The following is a 21,637-nucleotide window of genomic DNA, read 5'->3' on the forward strand; positions in this document are numbered from 1 at the left end:
CTCCGCCCGGACGGTGTGAGGGGAGGGACTGACAGCCCGCGGCTCGGGAGAGCGCAGGTGGCTCAGGGAGGCGCTCGGAGGTGCCTTAGGTGTGCCGCGCCTTTGAAGCCTGGAAATAAAGTGAGACAGACCGGGCAAGGTAAAGGTACAAGAGGGAGGGAGCAGGGTGGCACTGCCTTTTATCCGGGGAGGCTGAGAAGGTGGGTGAGGTACTTGGTAGTAATTAAGCACCTAAAGGGCAAAGCTTGTGTGCGGACGGGGAGTTTTGCCGCCCGGATGGAGCAAGGCACAGACAGTAAGCCCTAAAAATACACTGGAGACAGCTCTTCCCTTCAAAAGGGCAACTGGTAGCCCTTATTTTAAATACGAGAAATAGGAAGAGGGGGGGAAAAGTTAATACCAGTTAGGAAATTTGTACGGAATCTGAGTTAGAAAAAGGGAAGCATTAACCAAATCTCTTCGACTTTCCTACAGAACCTGAAAAGATTTTTGTGATCTTAGCAGAAGAATGGGATCTTTAATTGTTAACAAGTACGTGTTGAAATCCTTTGTATGTGGGGTATTTCATTTCATTTCTCTGTGTATGGGAAAACCAACACTGAACCTACCAGGCACGAGGTGAAGGAGAATTCTTAGCTTTTTCTGAGTTTTTGTTGGGTTTTTTTCCCCAGTCTCCAGAGCGGGATATCTATCCCACAACTCACTGTTATGTCCATAAGATAACTTACAAATTGTAATACTGTGGCTTAATGGTTTAATTTCAGTAATTTGTCTAATTTTTATCCAATCTAGGAAATTGTTTCTTAATAACTCCTTCCTGAGCTGAAATGCTTACAGTATACCAGCATCTTCAGGAAAAAACACAAACACAGGGCAAAGGAAAAAGCTCTTTGGAAAAACAGAGGATCCTGCTCCTGTACGCTGGACTTCTCATTCTGCTGGTTTTTTCTTTGTCAATCCCTCCCAAGGAGATTTCTTCCAATCTAAGACATTTTCGATTGACATAGATCCTAGTTTTGCTATCTCTTTCATCCAGTTTTATGGGAAAAGCTTCTGAAAGGAAAAATAACCAACTAAAATAAGCATTTATGTATTTTTCTCATCCTCACAGAAGACGTCATGACAGATCAGTGTAAGACTTCCTAAATTCTTTAGATATTCTGTGTCCTATAAAAGTAATTATTAATTCCTTAAGGAGGATAAAAATTCAAAACATAAGGAAGAAAATTGAGGGGTTGATTTTGAACCCCACAATTGATTCTTTCAGGTGAGGTACAGAATTTTTTAAAATACTCTAGAGATTTAAATTTGCCCAGACAAGCTATAATTCTGTATCCTTTTGACTGGGAAGATGTCACAGGCAAAGAATTGCATTCCACAAATCAAAGGTGTTGGTTTGGGCTGCCATCCCTTAATAGCCCAATTATTTTCTGCTTCCACATAAGGTTGTCAAGACTTTGTCTTCTCCCACTATTTCTGTTGCTGTGTTACCCAAACAGGTCTAGCACTGACTTGCACAACCTCCTTGCCTACAGAATGGAAAATTGATCAACCACGTATTTCAGTCTGACCTTGTAAACAGCTGTAACTGAAGAAAATCTCTTGGAAAGTGACAAGTAAAGTGGAAGTTCAAGCATCCCACAGAGGTATCTGCAGGTCCTCCACTGCGTCTTTATGGAGTTAATACAGAGAAATTATGCTTTATTTTGTTTCAAAGAGGACGGATGCTAAAAAGTGCCATCAGCATCTGCTAACTATAAACTAATTACTCCATGGCAGTGTCAGATTACCCCTTCCAAATACACTGAATCTGTTGTATTTGTGATAACCAACAGAATTGCTTGCACTTTTGTAATAGCACAGGAGCATGTAATTAGTCTGGTTCACAGAAGGCTATTTTGTACTACAGCAGAATTTCCTATGTCAGTAACACTCAGGAATGAAGAAGTGAAGACTGACATACCAACAGGTGTGCTCACACACTCTGCTTGCAGTCAGAAAAATCCAACTCTTCCAGAATGAATTTAGTGCTTTGCTTCAGTGCTTTCGGAAATGGTGGTTAAGACTTCATGTTATAATATGGAGCAAGGTGATTAATGGCCCCTCAAAAATCTACACAAGGTCTCAGCTGTAACTTACTGTTTTCACTACTGTTGGAGACAATAAAGGAAGAAAGAGTGTGAAACAAAGTGATAAGGATTTGTGGCTTTGGGGTGGAAAAGCTTTGGTTTATAAGCCTAAGTAGCTTAATGTTGGGCATGCAGACATCTCAATCAGACCGAGGGTGGCTGTCACAAAACAGCTTGTCAGGTTTCATCTGGAGAGGTTTACAATGCATCCTTTAATGGGGTGTGATTATTGCTGTCACAAACACCAGATGAGAAGTCAGAAAATAAACATAGTCCCGCATCTGATGCAAAGTCTGTGGTTTTAATTGCCATTGTTTAATTACCTTAGTTAAAGGAATGGAAGTGTTGGTTGTTCCAAAAAGGTTTTTAGACATACAGAAAAATCCTCACATAAATATTACTTTTATCATTTAATGTTTTCAACCTCTTTAAAATAATAAAATTGTACATGATTGTCAGTATTGAATGCTTGTTCATTTTACAAACTTGATTCCAGCTTTCCCAACTTGACTTTGTTCTGAACAGCAAGGAAGATTATGTATCATATACATTGTAGTTAGCTTGTGTTGGCCAGTTAATAAATAGTTGGGAGCAAAATCATCATTATAGAACTTATGTTTTAATTCTGAGAGCTCATCTGCCTTCTGTTAACCATCCAGTTCAAACAGTCAGCAAAGATCATGTTTTTTTGATGACTGTATGAACACACAGCCATCAGGATCTACCTTGGTTTACTAGTTCATCTAATATTTAGAAATACTATTTTGAACATAGTTTTCTACCTGGTGTGAGACAGTCTTGGCAGTGGGAAATGGAAGAAAATATTTTTGTATAAATGCATTTTGGTTTGGATGATGGTGTTTCCCTCCTTCGCATGCAGATGTACAAAAAACCCTTACAAGGAGCTGTGAAGTAGTAGATATAAAGGAGGGTGGATACTGATCCTGTTAAATCTTGACTGACCAGTAGAGGACATATCCTCCCAAATCCTATTTAGGGTTAAAAGGATTGATCCTTGTGCATCTACTTGGCTTTGTAATTGTGTCCTTACCTACTATGATATTTAAACATTTAAATATAGTTATATAGTTTTTGTGTTGAAAGGTTCTTTTGTGCACTTAAATATGTGAATGCTGCCACTTGCAAAATTGAAGGGTCAGATGGTAAACTGTCTGGAACATTTTTGGTGTGTGAAAACAGGCACAACCAGGTCATGGTCCTGACTGTGCCTTTGGAAAGCACCACAATATCAATATAATTATTTAATATCCTAAGAAAATTAATTCCCTTACAATAGAATGTGCTATATTTATTTTCCCAAATTCCATTCAAATTAAGCATTTTGTTGTATTCAAAAACTAAAAACACAAATTATTGTTCATTTATGTCAATTTTTCTTAACTATGGCTACATGTTGTTGAAGCTGATGTCATGTTAAAGCTTCAGTGCTGATGAACAACCCCAATATATAGAAACAAAACCTCTGCTAAAACATCTACTTCAAGGACACAAGCATACTTAATACACTTCTGTCAAGAACTGGAAACCCAGGAATTTTGAGCATCACAACCTGAGTTTGGTCTTACTTGTATCAGTGGAAGCACAGAAACCTCCACCCCACTACTTCTTGTGGGCAAAGAGTTTCCTCAGTTCCTGATAAATGCCCTGCTGAGCCTAAATGAGTGTAAATTTATTTCGTATCATATCATGGACACCTTCTAATCGTTAAAACACACAAAAATGAAAAAAATTTCTAGTGTATTTCTTTCCCTTTTTTTTTTTTTCTCTAAAAGGATTGTTGGTTTTGTTTGTTTATTTGATCTTTAAGCCTTGAAGCTTTAATTTTCTAGTTCAAACTTACCTGACTGATTAACCTGGTGTGGCTTTGTGGCTCCATTGAAGCTGTGTCTCTTGTCCCATTGGGCTCATTTAAGTAGAGTGTCCCATTGGGCTTAAAAATGTGTATCATCCAGCAGCTGAATTTACATGTTCTGAAAAAGTACTACATATTTTTGGAGCTGTGAGGGAAAGGGATCTCTCAGGGAGGTGTTCCTTGTGCCTTCAAGTACCATGACAAAAAAGTCATTATTGTCTTACTCTGCAATACTCACAGAGCAAGCCAACTATCCATGAATCTAAACAGCAAGCTAAATTAGGATCATTTATTATATCCTCCAGTGTTCTGTTCCTATGTCCCTCTTTTTTCCTCTTTGAAGTCATTTCCAGTGTGGCTCACAGGTTCACACACCGTACAAGGGTGACACATCAGGACTCTGCTGGCTGAGTTATCACTAAGCACATGTCCTAAGTGATGAGGTACAAATGTCAGTCTGATAATGCCCCTCATATCCCTAAACCTCAGGAAAAACATGCTGAGAGTTCTCCATATTCACATACAATTCCATGAAAAGAAACTGAGTGAAAATAAGAGCCTGAGGCACAGAAGAGGTGACATGAGTAATAGACAGAGAAATTGACTTTGCATATTCCTATTTAACATAATTCCCTTGGTAAAAGACCCTGGCTCCAGGACAAACTAGGCAGCATTAAAGTGAGGAGGAGGGATGCTCTACTCTCAGCAGTTAACCCAGGAATCAGAGAACACATTTCACCTTGCTCCAGTTGGTATGTGACAAAGTCAAGTCCAAGCATTTTTCCATTTCTGCATCGAAGCTTTTTACCTCCAAACTTTGGAGAAGACAGAACGTCCTTTTGGACCAAGTTCAGTCTGTCTTTACAATACCTGCCAGAGACACAGCTCTGCTTGTGGTAATCTCTTCTCCTGAAATTCAGCTGACAAGGCATGCCATGACTGCAGTGACACTTAGGTCCACCTTAGCAAAGGTGCTTTCAGTACAAACAGCACCCATTCCTCATAACACAGAATGACAGGATTCTGCCCTGGCTCTCAAATCTGCTTTAGCTCAGACTGACTTCATCTTCCCCCACCTCATTACTAGATTCTGAATGACTTTTAAAATTAGAAGAGACTTGCTCATTGCAGATAAAAACCATCATGATTATTAGTATAACTTCATCAATTAAAACTCATACAAAATGCACTGAGATATACTTACATAAAAGAGGACATTTCTTTTGTGCTCCACCATAACTTTGGTTTCATCTAAGACTAGACTTGCAGTTATTCTAAATGACCTTCTGAAGTAGAAGTTCATTTATTAAGAGTCATTTTGGCCTTGACAGCATGTGTGGAAGTCTCAGTACCTTCACCATCGCTTCTTAAGTTTCTCTCAGAACTAGGTTAAGGTCTTGCCTCCTACTAAAATTTCAGTGCCATGGTAAAAGTTGAATGTTGATGGATTATTTATTTGAACATGTGGCAGCCTACTTCCTCTTTCACCTTTTTAAGGATACAACATCTGTGGTGACTTGCATGAGCCAGGTGATCCAGGCAGTTCCTGCTGAAGTCCTGGTGATTATGGCTGGTCTTCCATAAGCATTCTTACATTCTTTCCTTTATAACTGGCATCCTCCAAGTTATTGCCTAGCATAACATCCTAATTTCATCTGAAATAGAAAATTAGCCGATGCTTCCTTTCATAAGATATATTTTTCTTGATAGTGTACTTCAGCTACATACCTTACACATCAAATGTACTTCCTTTTCATTTGGAGTGGGCAAGACAAAATCACAAGATTTTTCTGTGTCTCCAGCTAAGAGACTCAGAGGCACAGTTGTACCTGGAGACTGATGGCTGCCTATAAGAATTATCAGAGAGTAATTTTCTTCTAGTGCTGATGAACCCTGCAGCAGGGTTGAGGCAGTTTAAACTTTCACCAGGCACCCTGCCGTTCCTGGTGTTTCAGCACAGGGCTGTCAGCTGAAGATGCTGGTACCCTTCTGCAAGCAAACCATGATGTGTGTGGGATGTTGCATGGAGTCCATTGCATGAATGAACACATACAGATAATCTTACAGAAGCAAAGTCTGCTTAAGAGTAAAGTTCTTCAATGTACAGTATACCATTTTTAACCAGCTTTTTAAAATAAGGCCACGGATTATTCTCATGAGAATGCACAAATCAAATCACAAGAACTTCTTGGCAGCAAGGAGACACAAACCAAGTGCATAATTTCTGGTATAATCTGTAGTATGCCATTTTAACTGTGGTGAAATTCAGTCTCATTTTTTAGTTTATGTTAACCAATGTGAACTAGATCTAAAATATGCTTAAGTCCTTGAATAGATGATCTGTAGATGTAAACCCTATGTGGACAGTTAGTTTTGTTAAAGATTTATCACTGGGGGATTTAATCTTCATTTAGTGAAGTTCTAAGTTAAATGAAAAGGAAAGACATAAAACCTTATTCATGTAAGTTTAAGGAAAGCATAGGCATTATAGTTAACACAAGTTCATGCGGGCAAGGTTTTAGGCATTCATGAAAGAGATTGCATTTGATCTGATTATATCGAATTAAAGATAAATTATAGTTAAACCTCTAGGGAGAAGAATGAGGATCATGGAGAGTTTTTAAAGTAGTTTTAATTAATTTTCTAAATATGTTTACTTTGCAGTTCATAGAAAATTGATATTCTCTAGCTTCCTTTAGTGAAACAAGCCTTCCTCAAGCTGTGATAAGTGCTTCTCAACATTTAAGTCTGTTGGAAATTTTATACCTTTAATGGTATGCACCAATTCATTTTTTTTCTTGTGATGCATAGCAATCCAGAACTTACCCCTAAGGTAACAACATACAGTCAAGAATGTTAGCTCGCTCCAAATTCAGTTGGGATAGATTCCCTGGGAAGCTTCCATGGAAGATGAAGGAACTTGTGAGTGCTGCCAGTTTTTTAAGGACACTCTCCTGAAAGCACAGAACCAGTTCATGCCCTTTAAAGGTAAGGAAAGTAGGTGGAATAAGAAACTCTCTGGGCTTAAATGTGAGCTTCTGAGTCTGCTCAAAACCAAAAGAGAAGCATATCAGAGATGGAAAACCTGTTGAGAACTACAAGGGCATTGCCAGGGTGTGCAGATGCAGTTAGAAAAGCGAAAGCTCAGCTCAAATTGAAATTGGCCAGAAAGGTCAAAACAGACAAGAAAGGGTTGTTTGGGTACATAAACAAGCAGAAGGAAATACTGGCCCACCATTAAGCAGCAGAGGTGAATTAATCACCCACAATGCTGTAAAGGTAGAGATTCTCACCACACTCTTCACCTCTGTCTTTACCAGTACTGTTGGGCTGCAGGTCCTGGGATCAAAAACCCAGGTTTATAAAAACACAGACAAACATTGTCAGTGAAAAAAGATCTGATCTGTGAACTGTTACAGGAGCCTGACCCCTACGAATTGATGGGTCCTGATGTTACATGCCCAGGGTTTTAAGAGAGCTGGCTAATGTCATTCCAAGGATGCTCTCCATAATCCTGAAGAAGTTGTGGAGATCAGAGGACATCCCAGAAGACTGGAAGAAGGCTAATGTCACCCCATCTACAAGAGGGCTTAAAGGATGATCCAGGAAATTACAGGCCTGTCAGTTTTACTCCACTCCCTGGGAAAGTTGGGGAACAAATTCTCCTGGGGGCTATCACCAGTCAAATGAAGCACGTGATTGGGAAAAGCCAGCAGAGATTCACCAAAGGCAAGTCGTGCTTGAGAAACGTGATCACCTTCTGACAACACAATGACCTGCTCAGTTGATGTAGGGTTAGCAATGGATGTTGACTCAAGGCTTATGATATGTTTTCCCAGAGACTCCTCCTAAAGAAATGGATGCACTAGGAATGCATTAGGATCTAGACAAGTGGTCCATGCAGTGGATGGGGAACTGGCTGCCCAGACACAGCCGGAGGATGGTGGTAAATAGCTCCTTTTCAAACTGGCAGCCTGTGACAAGTGGGGTCCCCCAGGGATTGATATTGGGCCCATGTCTGTTTATTTTCTTCATAAGTGATCTGGAGGATGGGATCAAGTGTATCCTGATGAAGTTTGTTGATAGTACCAAGCTGAGGGGGAAAGTGGACCCTTTGGAAGGGAGAACCACCCTGCAGGAAGACCTGGATAGGCTGGAAGAGTAGGCTGACAAGGACTTTGTGAAGTTCCACAAGGACAAGAATTTGCACCTGGGGAAAATACAGTCCAGGAGTGCAGCACAGTTGGGATCTATCTGGCTGGGGAGCAGCTCTGTGGCAAGGGAGCTGGTAGACAACAAGCTCAGTATGAGTGACCAGGGTGCTGCTGCTGCAGCAAAGAAAGCCAAGAAAGGCTGGACCAGGGTCCCTTCCAACCTCATACTATGTGATACTAGGATCAGACTGAGATCTTACAGCCTAATTACAGGTAGTAATTAGTCAGCCCTAGATAACTGGATGTCACTCACTGTGGATGACTGGTCTGTTTTTTAAAGAACATACCTGAAATCATTCATCCTTATTACAAATGTGGTTCAAGAGACACCTTAAAATAAGCTGTAGCAGAATGAAAAATTTCCAGCCAGAAAAATTATGCATAGGAAGAAAATTTCACATCCAAAATGGCAAAGTATTTCAAATGTTTCTGTTAAACACTAAAAAAGATCAACACAAAAGTTTAATGATGTAGTCTCAAGCTTGCAGACACAGGAAGCATGCTACCATAAAATCAGGGGAAATAGATTAGCAATCTAGAGACCAGATGGTTAGTATTTACTTGCTGACATAACACCACCAAATGCTCCTAAATTTCTTTTTTAAATTTGTCTTTCACATTACATTATCAGCATAGGAACTGATCTTGCAAACATACACATAAAGATTTCAATATATTTATTCATTTGAGTAGTCCCATTGACTTTAGAACAAGAGACTATTCACAGAACCAGGCTGTCAACTTAGGGTGAGTCTACAGAGTTGTAAACCATTTGCCTACACCAAATTGGGCAGGCTAAGTCTGGAAAAAATATTAAAATTCTGTATACATGTTTTTGTTCTGGTTTTGTTCTTCGCAAGAGAGAGCAGTTTATGGAGAATATGATAAAAGACATTCCCCATCCATAAATATCTCCTGGTTTGGTGGATAACTGTTAAACTTGGCAGGGCCTGAAATAAACTGAAGTCGTAAAACGCTTCTCCAATTTGAAGTCAAGGAGTAAAAAAAAAAATTTACAAACATTTTTACCCAGCAAATTGTTAATACCAGCGTAAGGAAATGTTTAATTACAGCAGGATACCCCTACAAATTACTTAACTTCTCTCCTTTGTGAAAAATGTCCTTGCTTCTAAATATTTGTTCAGAGACGTATTTTCCTCTGGTGAGAAAAAAAATGTCACCCCTTGCTCTACACTGTAACTTGTTTAAGTTATCTGTCTATTGAAAATACACAAAATTTCACTAGTGTTAGCTTTTCATATTCTTTCTCCTTCAGCTTTATGATTTTTCTTTCATTTTCACTTTCTAAAGTGTTGTGTTCTCTCATCCCTGTCATTACTGGGTTTTTTTTGGAGGCATTTACATTGCCCCTTTGCCCAACATATTTTTCCCCATCTTCCATCAAAATCTGCTTCTCAGTTACTTGCATGTTTCTCAATATCTCCTTTTCTCATCTGCCTCTTCAGGTTACTTTTCCTTTATTTTTCCATCACTTACAAAGTCACCTGCCTTCAGGCAGTGTATTTCCTCCCCTATTTAATTTTTCCATTTGCACCATCTGTGTGTGTATATGTAGTACAACCACTTCATTTGGTGAAAGTGATATCAAACTGAGTTGACCCCATTACTGCCTGGAAAATAAGAAATTTATTTTCCTATGCTACAGTTTCTTTGTTGATCACACTTCTAGAAGCCATGAGGGAGTGCCTTTAATGTCCTAGTTAAAATTATAAACTTGGGTAACCCCTCATGTGCTCCCCTTGAATACTTATTATACTCAACTCCGTACTCATACAGACACAGAAGCAGTGTCTGTGTTTTGCAAAGCCAGGAATCCTACCAAGAATTTTAATTCCAGGCAGGTCTTTCAAGTTATAATTTGTCTAAATATCACAAACATTCAAATATCTGTACCTGCAGCTAACTGTCCCATACAGATGAAAAAGCTGTGAGTACCTTAACCAAAAGAAATCCCCACAAAAAACACTCAACCTGTTTTTTTAAGTTAATGTTCGGTCTTTACAGGAACAAAAGAAACAAGAGCAAAAAGAAACTATGGGTAGGTAGGGAATTTTCAACCTGTTGTCAAAAAGCATTAGAAAAATTCTGTCATACGTGAAACTAGTAATATTTGTGTACAGTTTTGCTGTGTTCACTCTCTAGGCAAAAACAGGGCTAGAACACAGGTAATCTTCAAGGATGGGAATAAAGCCTTTTGTTAAAGAGATGATGATGTAAAATTGAACTTCTAAATGTAACTACTAATAGTGACATTTTATACAGAAAAAAAAAAAAATCTTACAACTACCAGAAAACACCATTTCTTTTAATGCAGTTATGTAAGACAACATTCAGTCTCATCTCAAATGCTTGTATCATTCTGGTCACTCCTTTAAAATAGATGAACTCAAAAGAGCAAAATTAGCAGAACAGTCATCAAAATCCTACCTTATAAAAGAGTATTATCCATCAGAAGAAGAGTTGTATGGAACATAACCTCTGGCTCTCAAGAGTAAATGCTACATAAAGCAGCAAAATCAATGTTGATACAAGCAGAAGTTGGTATAAATTAATCAGGAATAATCCTAGAGGCAATCTTATAAACTGTAATATAAATCTTATATTACTGTCTGTAATGCAGATCTTCATATAATTCTGAGGACAAAACACCTAACTGATTTTAAGATACAGGTCCACACATTTACAAAAGGGAATGTATGACATGGTTCCTTGTGGTAGCAGACAAGGAATAAGAACATTTTCTCCATTCTTGTGTTCCTACAGATTTGGAGCTGTAATAACATGAAAGGAGAGGGGCTACCTACTCAACAGTACAAAGTTCAGCTGTGCTGCCATTGTTATTGCTCATTAATTGGATTTAATTGCTCTATGATTTAAGTAGATAGTAAATACTATTAATTCCTGTGGAGTCAGGGGAAAGTTTCTTCATATCTTGCTGTAAGCAAGTTAAAGTGTCAGGAAGCATGGAACATGCAGCTTACCTGAATCTGTGACAGACCTACATTTGAAATGTATAAAACTATCTTTGCAGAATCAGACACTTTGCATTTTTCCAATCATGCAATCACTGTAGTAAAGGAGGGGTGAAGAAAAGTTACTTCACTTCTATTTAAGCAGCCACCATTTTCTCCAAGTTCAGTCTCCTACTACATTTGCCTTACCCTGTTTCCATTTATTAAACTCTGTAGGAACGGGCCACATTTATATATTTAATAATTATTAATCTTCATACCTGCAGGATCTTCTAAGAAATATTTCCACATATTATTAATTTGCGTGGTGAGTATAACCTTTATCCTGTTCAGCAAGCATAATTAGAGATTGATTTATGTCTGGGTTTTAAAATATATTAGCTCACCTTTGCATAGGCAACAACACATTAAATAATATAGGAGAATGCAAACACCTTCAAAGACAAAGTTTCAAGAGAGGACATTGTTCAATAGCGAGAATGGAAAATGGCCTGAGTTTCTTGTACTAATTCTATAGTTTCTATACTGGAATTCAACCTTTGCTCTTGCCTATACAGGAAAGCCGGCAGAAATACGTTTTTTTAAGGAGAACACAAAAGGAAACGGCATATAGGAAATTCTGCCGGCCAATTTTCGAATTAAGTGAAAGATTATTTCAATGGCATGTTTCATGGAGGAGCCAAACGCGTGCTGGTGCTTCATCTCAGCTCCCTGGGTAAAATCCTCCGTGCCTGCGGCTCCCTCGTGTGGTGCATCCCTGTCCATCTGCCTGACAGAGCCCCATCAAACATCAACTGCTCCCCAGAGCCGTGCCCCCAGCAAATACTGCTGGGGAGCTGCTCAGTGTTCGCCGTGACTTCCAGTTCTACATTCTGGGCATCAGCACAGCGGATCTTTACACTGCAATTAGTAACTGTGAACTTCTCACTGCGGTTAGCATTCCCATATCCTCTGCTGCCCCAAAGCATACTATCTGCTCAGCAATAAGCAGTAAGTTTCTTCTTTTTCTTTATTTCATTTGATAGACATTATATATATGTATATACACACAGTACAATACTTTTCTTTTGTGATAGAGAATAAATGAAAGTTTTCATTGCTGGTTGTTTGTTAAGTCAACAGATTCCAGTTAATAAAGAAAAAAAATTAGACGTTTAATATCAAAAGCAACTTCAAGTATCTTCTATACATTTTAGTATTCAGTATATAGTAAGGTGGTTGGGGGGGGTTCTTTTTATATCAAAAAATGTATTTGAATAGACTAGTTTTACCGTTATAATTTAGAGTACTATTCATATCAGGCATGGAGTTTAAAATTATGTATCTCATGGTCCCAACTAGCTCTTCACAAGAACCATAGGTCACTTATACAATCAGGCATATGTTTCAAAACAGGGTTTAATCATCAGCAAAGTCAAGGTGCAATAACCATGTTTAGAAATGCACTATTTCATTCTCCTAAAACAGATTAAGCTGCAGTCCTTGATGTGAAGCAATATACAGGACCACTGTTTGCAAAACAATACCTGACTTAGGCATAAATAGTACTTCAGTTCCCCGAGCTATTTATCCCTTAACCTTTCTGTATAAAAATAATTCAACTTAGGCATATATTGCACTAATTTTATCATACTGGATAGCTCTCGCCCTGCATTATCTGTTTTCTTTGCTGAACTAGGATTACACTAGGGTTTTGATTTCCATGGAAAACCTGGGAATATGGCAACAGACACACATATGGTGTGCAATAAATGGTTATCTATAATAGCAAGAGTAATCTCAGAGGCATTCACAAAGGAACCTACACATTAGACTTGGAGATCATTTTCTCCAGTAGATTCATCATTCTCTCCTGTAATTGTAAGCTTTGAACTTGAATGATGTTCTGCTGATCCAGAATCCTGCGCACTTCTCTACAGGTTTCTTCCATAGCTCTACTCAACTTCTTTTGTTCTTCCAACATGGCTTCCATTAATTTTAGCTTCTTCTTTTGGAAACTGCAGTTTTGCATTTTTCTTTTCTTAACTGGTCTTTCTTCAGCTCTGAAATGTGAATATTTGTTAAAAATTAAACTCATATTTATAAAAAAAAGGACCCAAAATTCTATAGCATATTCTTGGGCAAGCTACAACCTAGTCATATTTTTAAAGCCCTGTGTTCTCCAATAAATTCCCTCTCAAGTTTGTGCCAAAACATAAGTATTTAATGTATTATTGCACAGTGTTACAGACTGTAAATAATTAAAAAAAGAAGAAGAGAAAGAGATTTTACATCTCATTGTTTTTAATAAGAATTTTCCCTGCAGAATACCAGGCTTTTGTTTTTTTTAATCTTGACATGTCTTACACATTGAATTTACACACTGTATTGGGAGAGACATTTTGGCTTATCTGGCCATTGAAACTCCAATTTTAAAGTTGCAGTAACCATCCCAATCCAGAGAAAGTGCTGGTTACATGCAGTGGTATCTTACAGCTTGTTTTATAAAGCTGTGCATCAGTAAGGCTGGTCCCACTCCAGATACGAGTCTCAGGGTCTGTTGTCCTTGCACCAAGACACAGCAGTTGCACTGATCACTCTTTTTTTAATATTCCATCTCAAAACATTATAAACAACATAAAAGCTGGAAAGGACAGAAAAATACCTGGGGGTGCTGGTTGAGAGTGGCTGAACATGAGCCAGGTGTGCCCAGGTGGCCAAGAAGGCCAAGGGCACCTGGCTGGATCAGCAATAGTGCGACCAGCAGGACCAGGGCAGTGACTGTCGCCCATACTCAGCTCTGGTGAGGCCACACCTCGAATACTCTGTCAATTTTTAGGCCACTCACTACAAGAAAAACATTGAAGGGCTGGAGCATGTCCAGAGAAAGGCAATGGACATCCTCATCTGAAATATGAGAACTGCCATGTGGAATTTGGGGGATATTTTAAGAATTTCCTGTATGCTTTATCATGCTGGGTTTCTGTTTTTGAAGAGAGATAAACATGGCAACAGAGACAGTGCTCTCAAGGTGTAAAGTTCACATGGCTGTTCTAACTTGGGGTGACAGTGCAACACAGTCAAAGTAACCCCACATGGCATACAAGTGAGAACACACACACACACACAGAGATCTGTGCCTCTTAACCTGCAACCTAAGAAGGAATCATGATAAAATATGAAAGAGGAAGAAAGGCAAGTAGAAGGCATATGTGTAAGTGTACTGCACATCTGAGAAACCTCCAGTTAGAGCTGGATAACTCCTTTCCTAACTTCAAGTGAGAGACCATGTCTCCATTTACACTTTTTGTTACTCCAGACTGGTGTCCCCAACATCAAAGTTACCTGATGATGTATCTCAAAGTCCCTTGACACAAACAGCAATCTCAGTCGTGTTCTGCCAAATGCAGTATCCTTTCTAGGTGAAATGCAATAATGAGATAGTACAGTTGTGACTAGTATGCCATGTCAACATGCTGCAGATTTTAAGACATCCTTGAATAAGGATAACTTGAACTCTTGCAGAATGGGTTTTTATTAATGTGAGGAAGGATAGTGGGGGTGAGGTCACTCAGCTGTGGCAGATTTGTATCATAATTTGATTCATGTTCTTATCCTACTTGACAGGCTTTGTGCAGCAGCAACTGTGACATTCAGGTCTTTCAGCAGGAGAAACAATCCTTAGCATCTGAAAGGCTTAATGCAAATATAAGAAAAAGACACAAGCCCCTTGACATTTAAGAGTGCAGTGACCCAAAAAGGGTGAGATCTATGGAAATAAACAAGTAGATTAAATTAAATGCTATTGAATTCATAAAGAAAAAAAAAAATCTTCCTTCATGTGCACTAACAGGGTGAACAAAGACCACTGATTTTCAGAATGCCCAAGACTTTAAAGTTACCTGTACAACTCAAAGAACTTCATCAACATTATACTGGCACAATGGTGCTATGGCAAATGAGAAGTCATCAACTTTATGCTAAATAAAACTTTGGAAGGTATACAATAAACTCAGCTTTGCAGGTTCTATATAGCATATTTTATTTAGAGCATCAAATAAATGTGAATAAAATAAATAAGTGTGGCTCTGCTCAAACTGTGGGTCAAGCTTGCTGCTAATCACCAAAATTATCACAGTCTCACAATCTTGTGAGAATGGGTCTTGGCTGATGCTAAATTCTGTTTGTTCCCATTAACTCTAAGGGCCAGAATTACTTCAAATGTGGTCCTCAAAGAGGTCAAGCCAGTGGAAAAGATCTACAGCAGTGTAAGGACAACACTGAATCGGTTATTCCAAGGTTCCCATCACTGCACTCACATTCACAAAGAATGCATGCTTTCTGGTAGGCAGAGCAAGAAACTTCCTGAAATTGTGGTATTATTTTCGCCAAAGTCACATTTTGAATTTAAACTTGTCTTCACAGAGGATTTAAATGTTGAAAACTTGTTGATTCTCTATTCTCTTTCCCATACAGTGTTAGAAAGCAGCTGTGGTAAGATCTCTTGCCTGAAACCAGTAAGAACTCACTCCACAAGAGGGCTTGCGTGTTGTCAAAGTAAGCACTGGTGAGAATGGTCCTTAGTAAGGAATGAGAGAGAAAATCTGAGGCTTGTCAATGGTGCTGAGATACACTGAGTATTGTGTGTCTTTCTTGGTAACAGTAGCCACCATTTGGGTTTTAATTTCAACTGAGACAACAACAACAACAAAAAAAACCCATAAAAAACTGAGATGGAGTGATTTAGATTGAAAGATCTAAAATAAGCCTCATTTTTAGGAGAAAAGAATCTTTGAAGTGTTTTCCTAGAGTATGTAAAGGATTTTACCTGTTTTTCAGTTAAATCCATCAAAAGACTGTAAGACATGGAACCATATCTCCAAGACAGTAACTGCCTTGCACAGCTCCAGAGAGAAAAAAGCAGCAAATTTTTACTGTCAGCACTATTTGCAGTCTGCTAATAACTAAAAAAGTATTCACTGAAGAGTGCTAGCTTAGAATTGTGTTTCAGCACAGAGAAGTGCCCCCAAAGCAACGACACAAGGATTCTTCAAGGTCTCCCAAGTACTCTCTACATTTGTTCACAGTAACAAACACAACTTGGTAATTAGCCTTCATTGAAAAGAAAGATTTATTTCAGAAATTTTCAGAAACCCCTAGCTTTGGTGATGGTCCCAATCTCCTTTTGTCTCCACTGACTGACAGTGAAAGGGTTCTGTGGTCACCCACAAGTTCACAGTAAGGACCTGGCACTTACAATCCTCTCCTCTTGCAGAATAGGTCCTGAAAGGGAGCTCTTGAGAATGGGTCTACAAAAGAAGGCTCTAAAGAATCTAATTTACGAGCAAAGAACACTCGCAACATGAAATAATGTAAAATGCCCAGTGATGCCTGAAGGAGTTATTTGAATACTGAAGTGTTTCCTCAGATACTGAGACATCTTTCTTGAGAAGTTCTAGGTGTCTTGGGCAGCATGTCAGAGAGACCCCTCTCTGTAAATAACTTTTATAACAACGTCATATATTCACAAAAGAGGGAAGCAGGGATAGGAAAATGGGTTCAGCACCAAGTAACCTGACCAGCATCACTATTCTCAAACAGTTTCAGCTAGGAGCATGTCTAGTTTGCCAATGTATAGGCACAAGTGTAAGAAACGACTGACAATTGCTGTAGCATCAATCAGCTCCTGTTGCCCGTTCTCCATGTTGCATTCCTGTGCAGCCAACACCTCTGTGACAACAGGGGTGCAACAGATCCTGACAGCATCCACAACCTGCCCAAGAAGCACCTCCCTCTTTGCCAAGCCTAGTCTCTGAAGGTAGATTTTGAGGTAAATACAATTTTCTGCAGGGCTTCCAGTGTCTGTGGCAGGGAACCTACAAGAGACTGGCATTGGTATTCCCCTGACCACACCAACAAAGTGTGGAAGACCTCTGGCATTGGAACCATGTTTCAAGCAGAACCTCACAAAGATAATTCCATGCTATGCTCTAAAACAGACACTCAGAGTTCCAAGGAAGCAAACCAAGGGAAAGGAATTGCTCCATCTCATCTAAGAGACTAAGCAGAAAGGACAGTGTGTAATGGACATGAGGGGGGAACAAAGCAAAACCTCCAGATAGAATCAGGCAACATACCAGGCAAGTCTCAACTGCACTTGCTGTCTGCCTACCTAATATCAATTTAATTCACTGTTCAATTAAAAGTTCCTTGATTGATTGCTTACACTTATCCAATACAGCTTGTTTCAGGGACCTGTGTGAATATTTAATGAAGCAGGAGTTGAATACAAAGAGTTCTCTGTTTATCAAAATCTATTATCTCCACAAAACCCTAACAACAATTCCTAATTTCTGACTACTTCAAGGCAAACAGGTCTCCAGAACCATCAGTTCCTGGAATTTATGGCTTTCAACACCAAACAGCTGTTTCTTGCTGTTTTGCTTTTTAGCATTTTTAGCTACTTACAAATCCAAGCAGACCTCCATAACCCATGTCTTTCGGAAAAATAAATTAACAATGATCTGGAAATAAACAATATTAATATTAGAGATGATACAAAGATGATGCAAAGAGCATAAGGACTGAGGATGGGGCAACTTGGATCTTCTGGTAAACTAGGCTCATTCAATCATTCAGATGCATTCAGGAATTAACAAGGCTCATCCTTGAAGTAAAGCACAGAAAAGAATCACAAAAATGGCTTGGAGCCTGGGCAAAGCACCTTGCTAGGATAACAAGTCTGCATAATGAGCTAAGATGCACTACATAATGCACATAGCCTAAAGCTCAAACTTCTTTGTAGATGATGCCCATTCAGATTTAAATAGCCGTGGCATAATTTTAGAAATAGTAAAGGCTTTGCCAAAGCTGTTGTTTCCCAAATTAGCATCATCACCGAGTTTTAATGCACTTCTTTTAATTCATATCTTGGCTAATTCATGTTACCAATTCTCACTCTTTCTCCCTGTGTAAACCTTCTGGACCAAATTAATTAATCTACATTTAAAAATTAAAAAATACCAAAGATAGTGCAATCATGGCACACAACCACCTTGCCAGAAAGCAAAAAATACCGAAAGGTTCTCCAATATACTGAAAAGAAAGGTAAGCAGAAGTAACATCTGAAGTTTCATTCACTAAATTCAGATTAGAAAAAAGAGACTGTTTTAGACAAGGGCTTGCTTATCATGAGAAAGAAGGGAAGAGTGAATTCTCCATCTTCTGAATTTATCAGATCTAGACCAGACATTTAGTGAAACATTTCCCAGAGTCAAACAAATCATAGAAACAAAGAAGTGGAGGACAGCAGAGACAGGGGGCTTCTAAGTGCAGCAGTGCCCTGCTGAGGGAAGGATGTCACAGAACCCTCTCCATAACATTTCTGGGCTCCACATCAGAATAACCAAATTCAAATGGTATCTAACAGGAAGTCAGACTAGATGACATAGTGGTTTTATTACAGTCTAAATTTTAATCTATGACAGTAACTCTTTCAGCCCCATTTTCAGTACAATAGAAATGGCAGAACACATAATCTCTGAACCATTTTCACAGTCTGTATAATTATGTTCTGTCGTTACTTTACAATGAAAACAACGACCATAAATTAATCCACAGGGTGAAAAAACACCGATTTTAATTACATAAAAAGTCCCTTATAGTGGTGTCAGGAATTTGGATTTTAAAAGTTTAAGCTGCAGTACAAGACTCCACCATATTGCATTGTATTTTGTCACCATAATAGAAAAATTCTATTATTGTCAGATGTTTTGTACAGTACCATAGTGTTAGAGTAGTGTTAGAACAATACTAAACAAATAGCAGGTGCCCCTTTAAAGGGATTCCAAATGTTTTTCTCATCTACACATTTGAAACAAAAATTAAAATTAATTTTATCGCACAATGATTTTATTATCACTAACTAGCAAAATTTGGGTTTTGTAAGAATGTCCCAAACTCAAAGAAATGCAAAGAAAACCAGTTTCAACTATTTTTAGCTCAACAATATGTATGTACTGATTGAAGTAGAAAACTTGACATTTTTTGCTATCATGAAAGCTAAACATTCAATTGAAATTTTTTTTAAGTTACAATTTATATAGCCAAGTAGCCTCCTGCTATGTTCAAAGATACTGTGGAAAACATAAAGCTGACACTCTAAAGCTGTGTTGGAGAGTTTAAAGGAATAACAGGAAAGTTTTCAGGTTTATAAGTTACTTAGAAAGAACTACTTTTTGAAAGTTTTGTTCACTATCCATTGTTGCCATAACATTAGGATTTTTATTACTGAAGAAAAAAGTCCCGTTGTGTAAGTTGTAAAATGTACAGCTGCAAAACACATCTGTATTTTACACATAGATGTGCGTGTATTTTTCAAAATAGGTTTCAAAGTAATTGTTTTGTGTAACAGTAAAGTACAAAAATAGGGAAATTGAGGACCTTAAATGTTCTTTTGATTTCAATTCCCAGAATTGTCTTTAGTTCCTTTTTTGTACCTGTTGGATCAACTGTCTACTGTTTAGAGGCAAGGGCATTGATAAAAAAGCCAAGGTGGTCCCAAACTTTTCATGCTAATTCTTTTCTCTCTTGTTGGCTATTTCAAAGTGTTTTTCAAATACAGGATGACACACTAATTGCTTAAGCTGAAAACTGCTTCCTCAGTTCATAATTTTCCACTAGTAACTCTAAAAGAATTAACTTCCTTGTCTAACCATGGCAGCTCTAAGTGATTTTAACCCATCTGGTATCATTAGCAAGCACTGTATTTTCTTCTGGCTAAGAAAGGGTTCCCTACTCTGCTCTCATTCATCAAGCTAAATTAAACAGATGAAAGCTGGACAAGCTTTTGAAACCCCCTATGATATTGGAATAACACTTTTTCTCCTTCCAGACACATGCCCCATTATCACAAGTGCCTTCTAATTTTTAATCCAATCACGATGCTCACCTGTAATATTACACTGATCTCTCATGTGGTATCTACTGCTCAACTTCTCCATTTTTTAAAAACGGGACTATTTTAACTTGCAAATGTGTACCTACCTTGCTGTTAAATGATATGCACAATATTCTATTGCACAAAATTCTTTCATAGTGGAGACTGCGAGAGCATGGCTGCATTCCTAAATTATGGAGGTCCCACCACCCTGAGAGCTGCCCTGCCCTTCCCTCCAGCTCCCAGACCATCCTGAGCCAGCCAGTGCAGCCACTCCTAGCAGGCAACAGCAGCATTGCAAGGACTGAGTGCCATTACCTGCCCCAGACTTGCAGCCAGCTGAAAGCCAGCCTGTGCCACTAGAGGCTTGATTTAAATGTGCTGCAGTTTCTAAATTCAGCCAAGTAAAGTTAAAATACTTTTTACTAGAAGAGGTTAGGTAATTTCCTTCGACAAAGTTTAAAAAAATAAACAAACTACCGAATGTGAAGCTGACTAAAATGCATCATAGCCCAAACTTTCCAGAGCTTATCACTATAGAAATAATTTGGTTTGAGTAATTTAAGTCTACTTTAGCTGTAAATGAAAGCATCTACCTGAGAGTGGGGGTCCACCTGCAAACTGTGGCACAACTGATGTGGGTTTGGGGTTGATTAACTTGACTTCTGTGAGGGCTGTCCATGTTCTGTAGTGAAACCGGGTGTGGTGACCCCTGTCCTTCCTTATGGTACAAAATCTGGGTTGTCCTGGAGCTGTCCCTAAGCTGAAAAATCTTAACATCCTGCATCTTTAAAAAACCTGATGTTATCAATTAGTCAAATGAATAAACTCCGCAACGTTTGTGGAAATGTGACCTTCTAATTAAATAATGTTACTGTAAATCAAATTGGAAATGAAGTTATTGCATCTGAAACATGACTGTGGAGTCTGCAAATCTTAAAGTCAATGAGTTTGTGTATCAGGAACATCAACTACTTACAATGAACTAGGATGAAAAAAAGTCATTGCTTGTGAACACTAAGGTTGCTATAGTTCAAAAGTTATACACCCTAATAAATATTCAGCTGCCAAAAAAAAAAAAAAAAGTTTTTTAAAATAATCAGCTATTCAAGGACTATTTGCTTGAATGATTGAATGAATTTACCCGAGTTTTAATCATCCAAGAGTGGGTCTGGAACCAATAATTCAAACTTGTTTGGTTGGTTCTTCTTCCAGCTCAGCATCTTTACAGTTGCATGACTGACAGGTATTTTACTGTTACAGTTAAAGCCTCACAGACTCATGATAAGGATCTCTAGCATCAACTTTTTTCCTGCCAGAAAACTGTAATCAACTCTTATTTCACACCACTCTGGATGAAAAATAAGACCAGTAAAGTCTAAAACTTGTACCAAGAGTACAACCCTGCCTTTTGTTAAGAAAGCTGCCTTCCAGGGAACTCAAATCATATTAAAAAAAAAAAAAAGGAATCACATGTTTGCATCTCAAAGTAGCATTTACTCTGAAAAAAA

At 38.4% G+C, this 21,637-nt stretch overlaps 1 protein-coding gene across 17 annotated transcripts in view; it reads right to left on the reverse strand.

Annotated features, from left to right (window-relative positions):
* Positions 1-12,264: 12,264 nt before the first annotated feature.
* The window catches only part of MSANTD1 (Myb/SANT DNA binding domain containing 1), a 44,935-nt gene continuing 35,562 nt past the window's right edge, over positions 12,265-21,637 (reverse strand). For all 17 annotated transcript variants that reach the window (XM_069012230.1, XM_069012237.1, XM_069012241.1 and 14 more), the window contains one exon: positions 12,265-13,251. In XM_069012230.1, coding sequence (XP_068868331.1) covers positions 13,011-13,251 — 241 coding nt within the window. In that variant the 3' untranslated portion in view covers positions 12,265-13,010. The remainder of the gene's footprint in view (positions 13,252-21,637) is intronic.

Source organism: Aphelocoma coerulescens, chromosome 4 (assembly GCF_041296385.1).
Source record: "Aphelocoma coerulescens isolate FSJ_1873_10779 chromosome 4, UR_Acoe_1.0, whole genome shotgun sequence".
In the NCBI taxonomy this organism is placed as follows: Eukaryota; Metazoa; Chordata; class Aves; order Passeriformes; family Corvidae; genus Aphelocoma; species Aphelocoma coerulescens.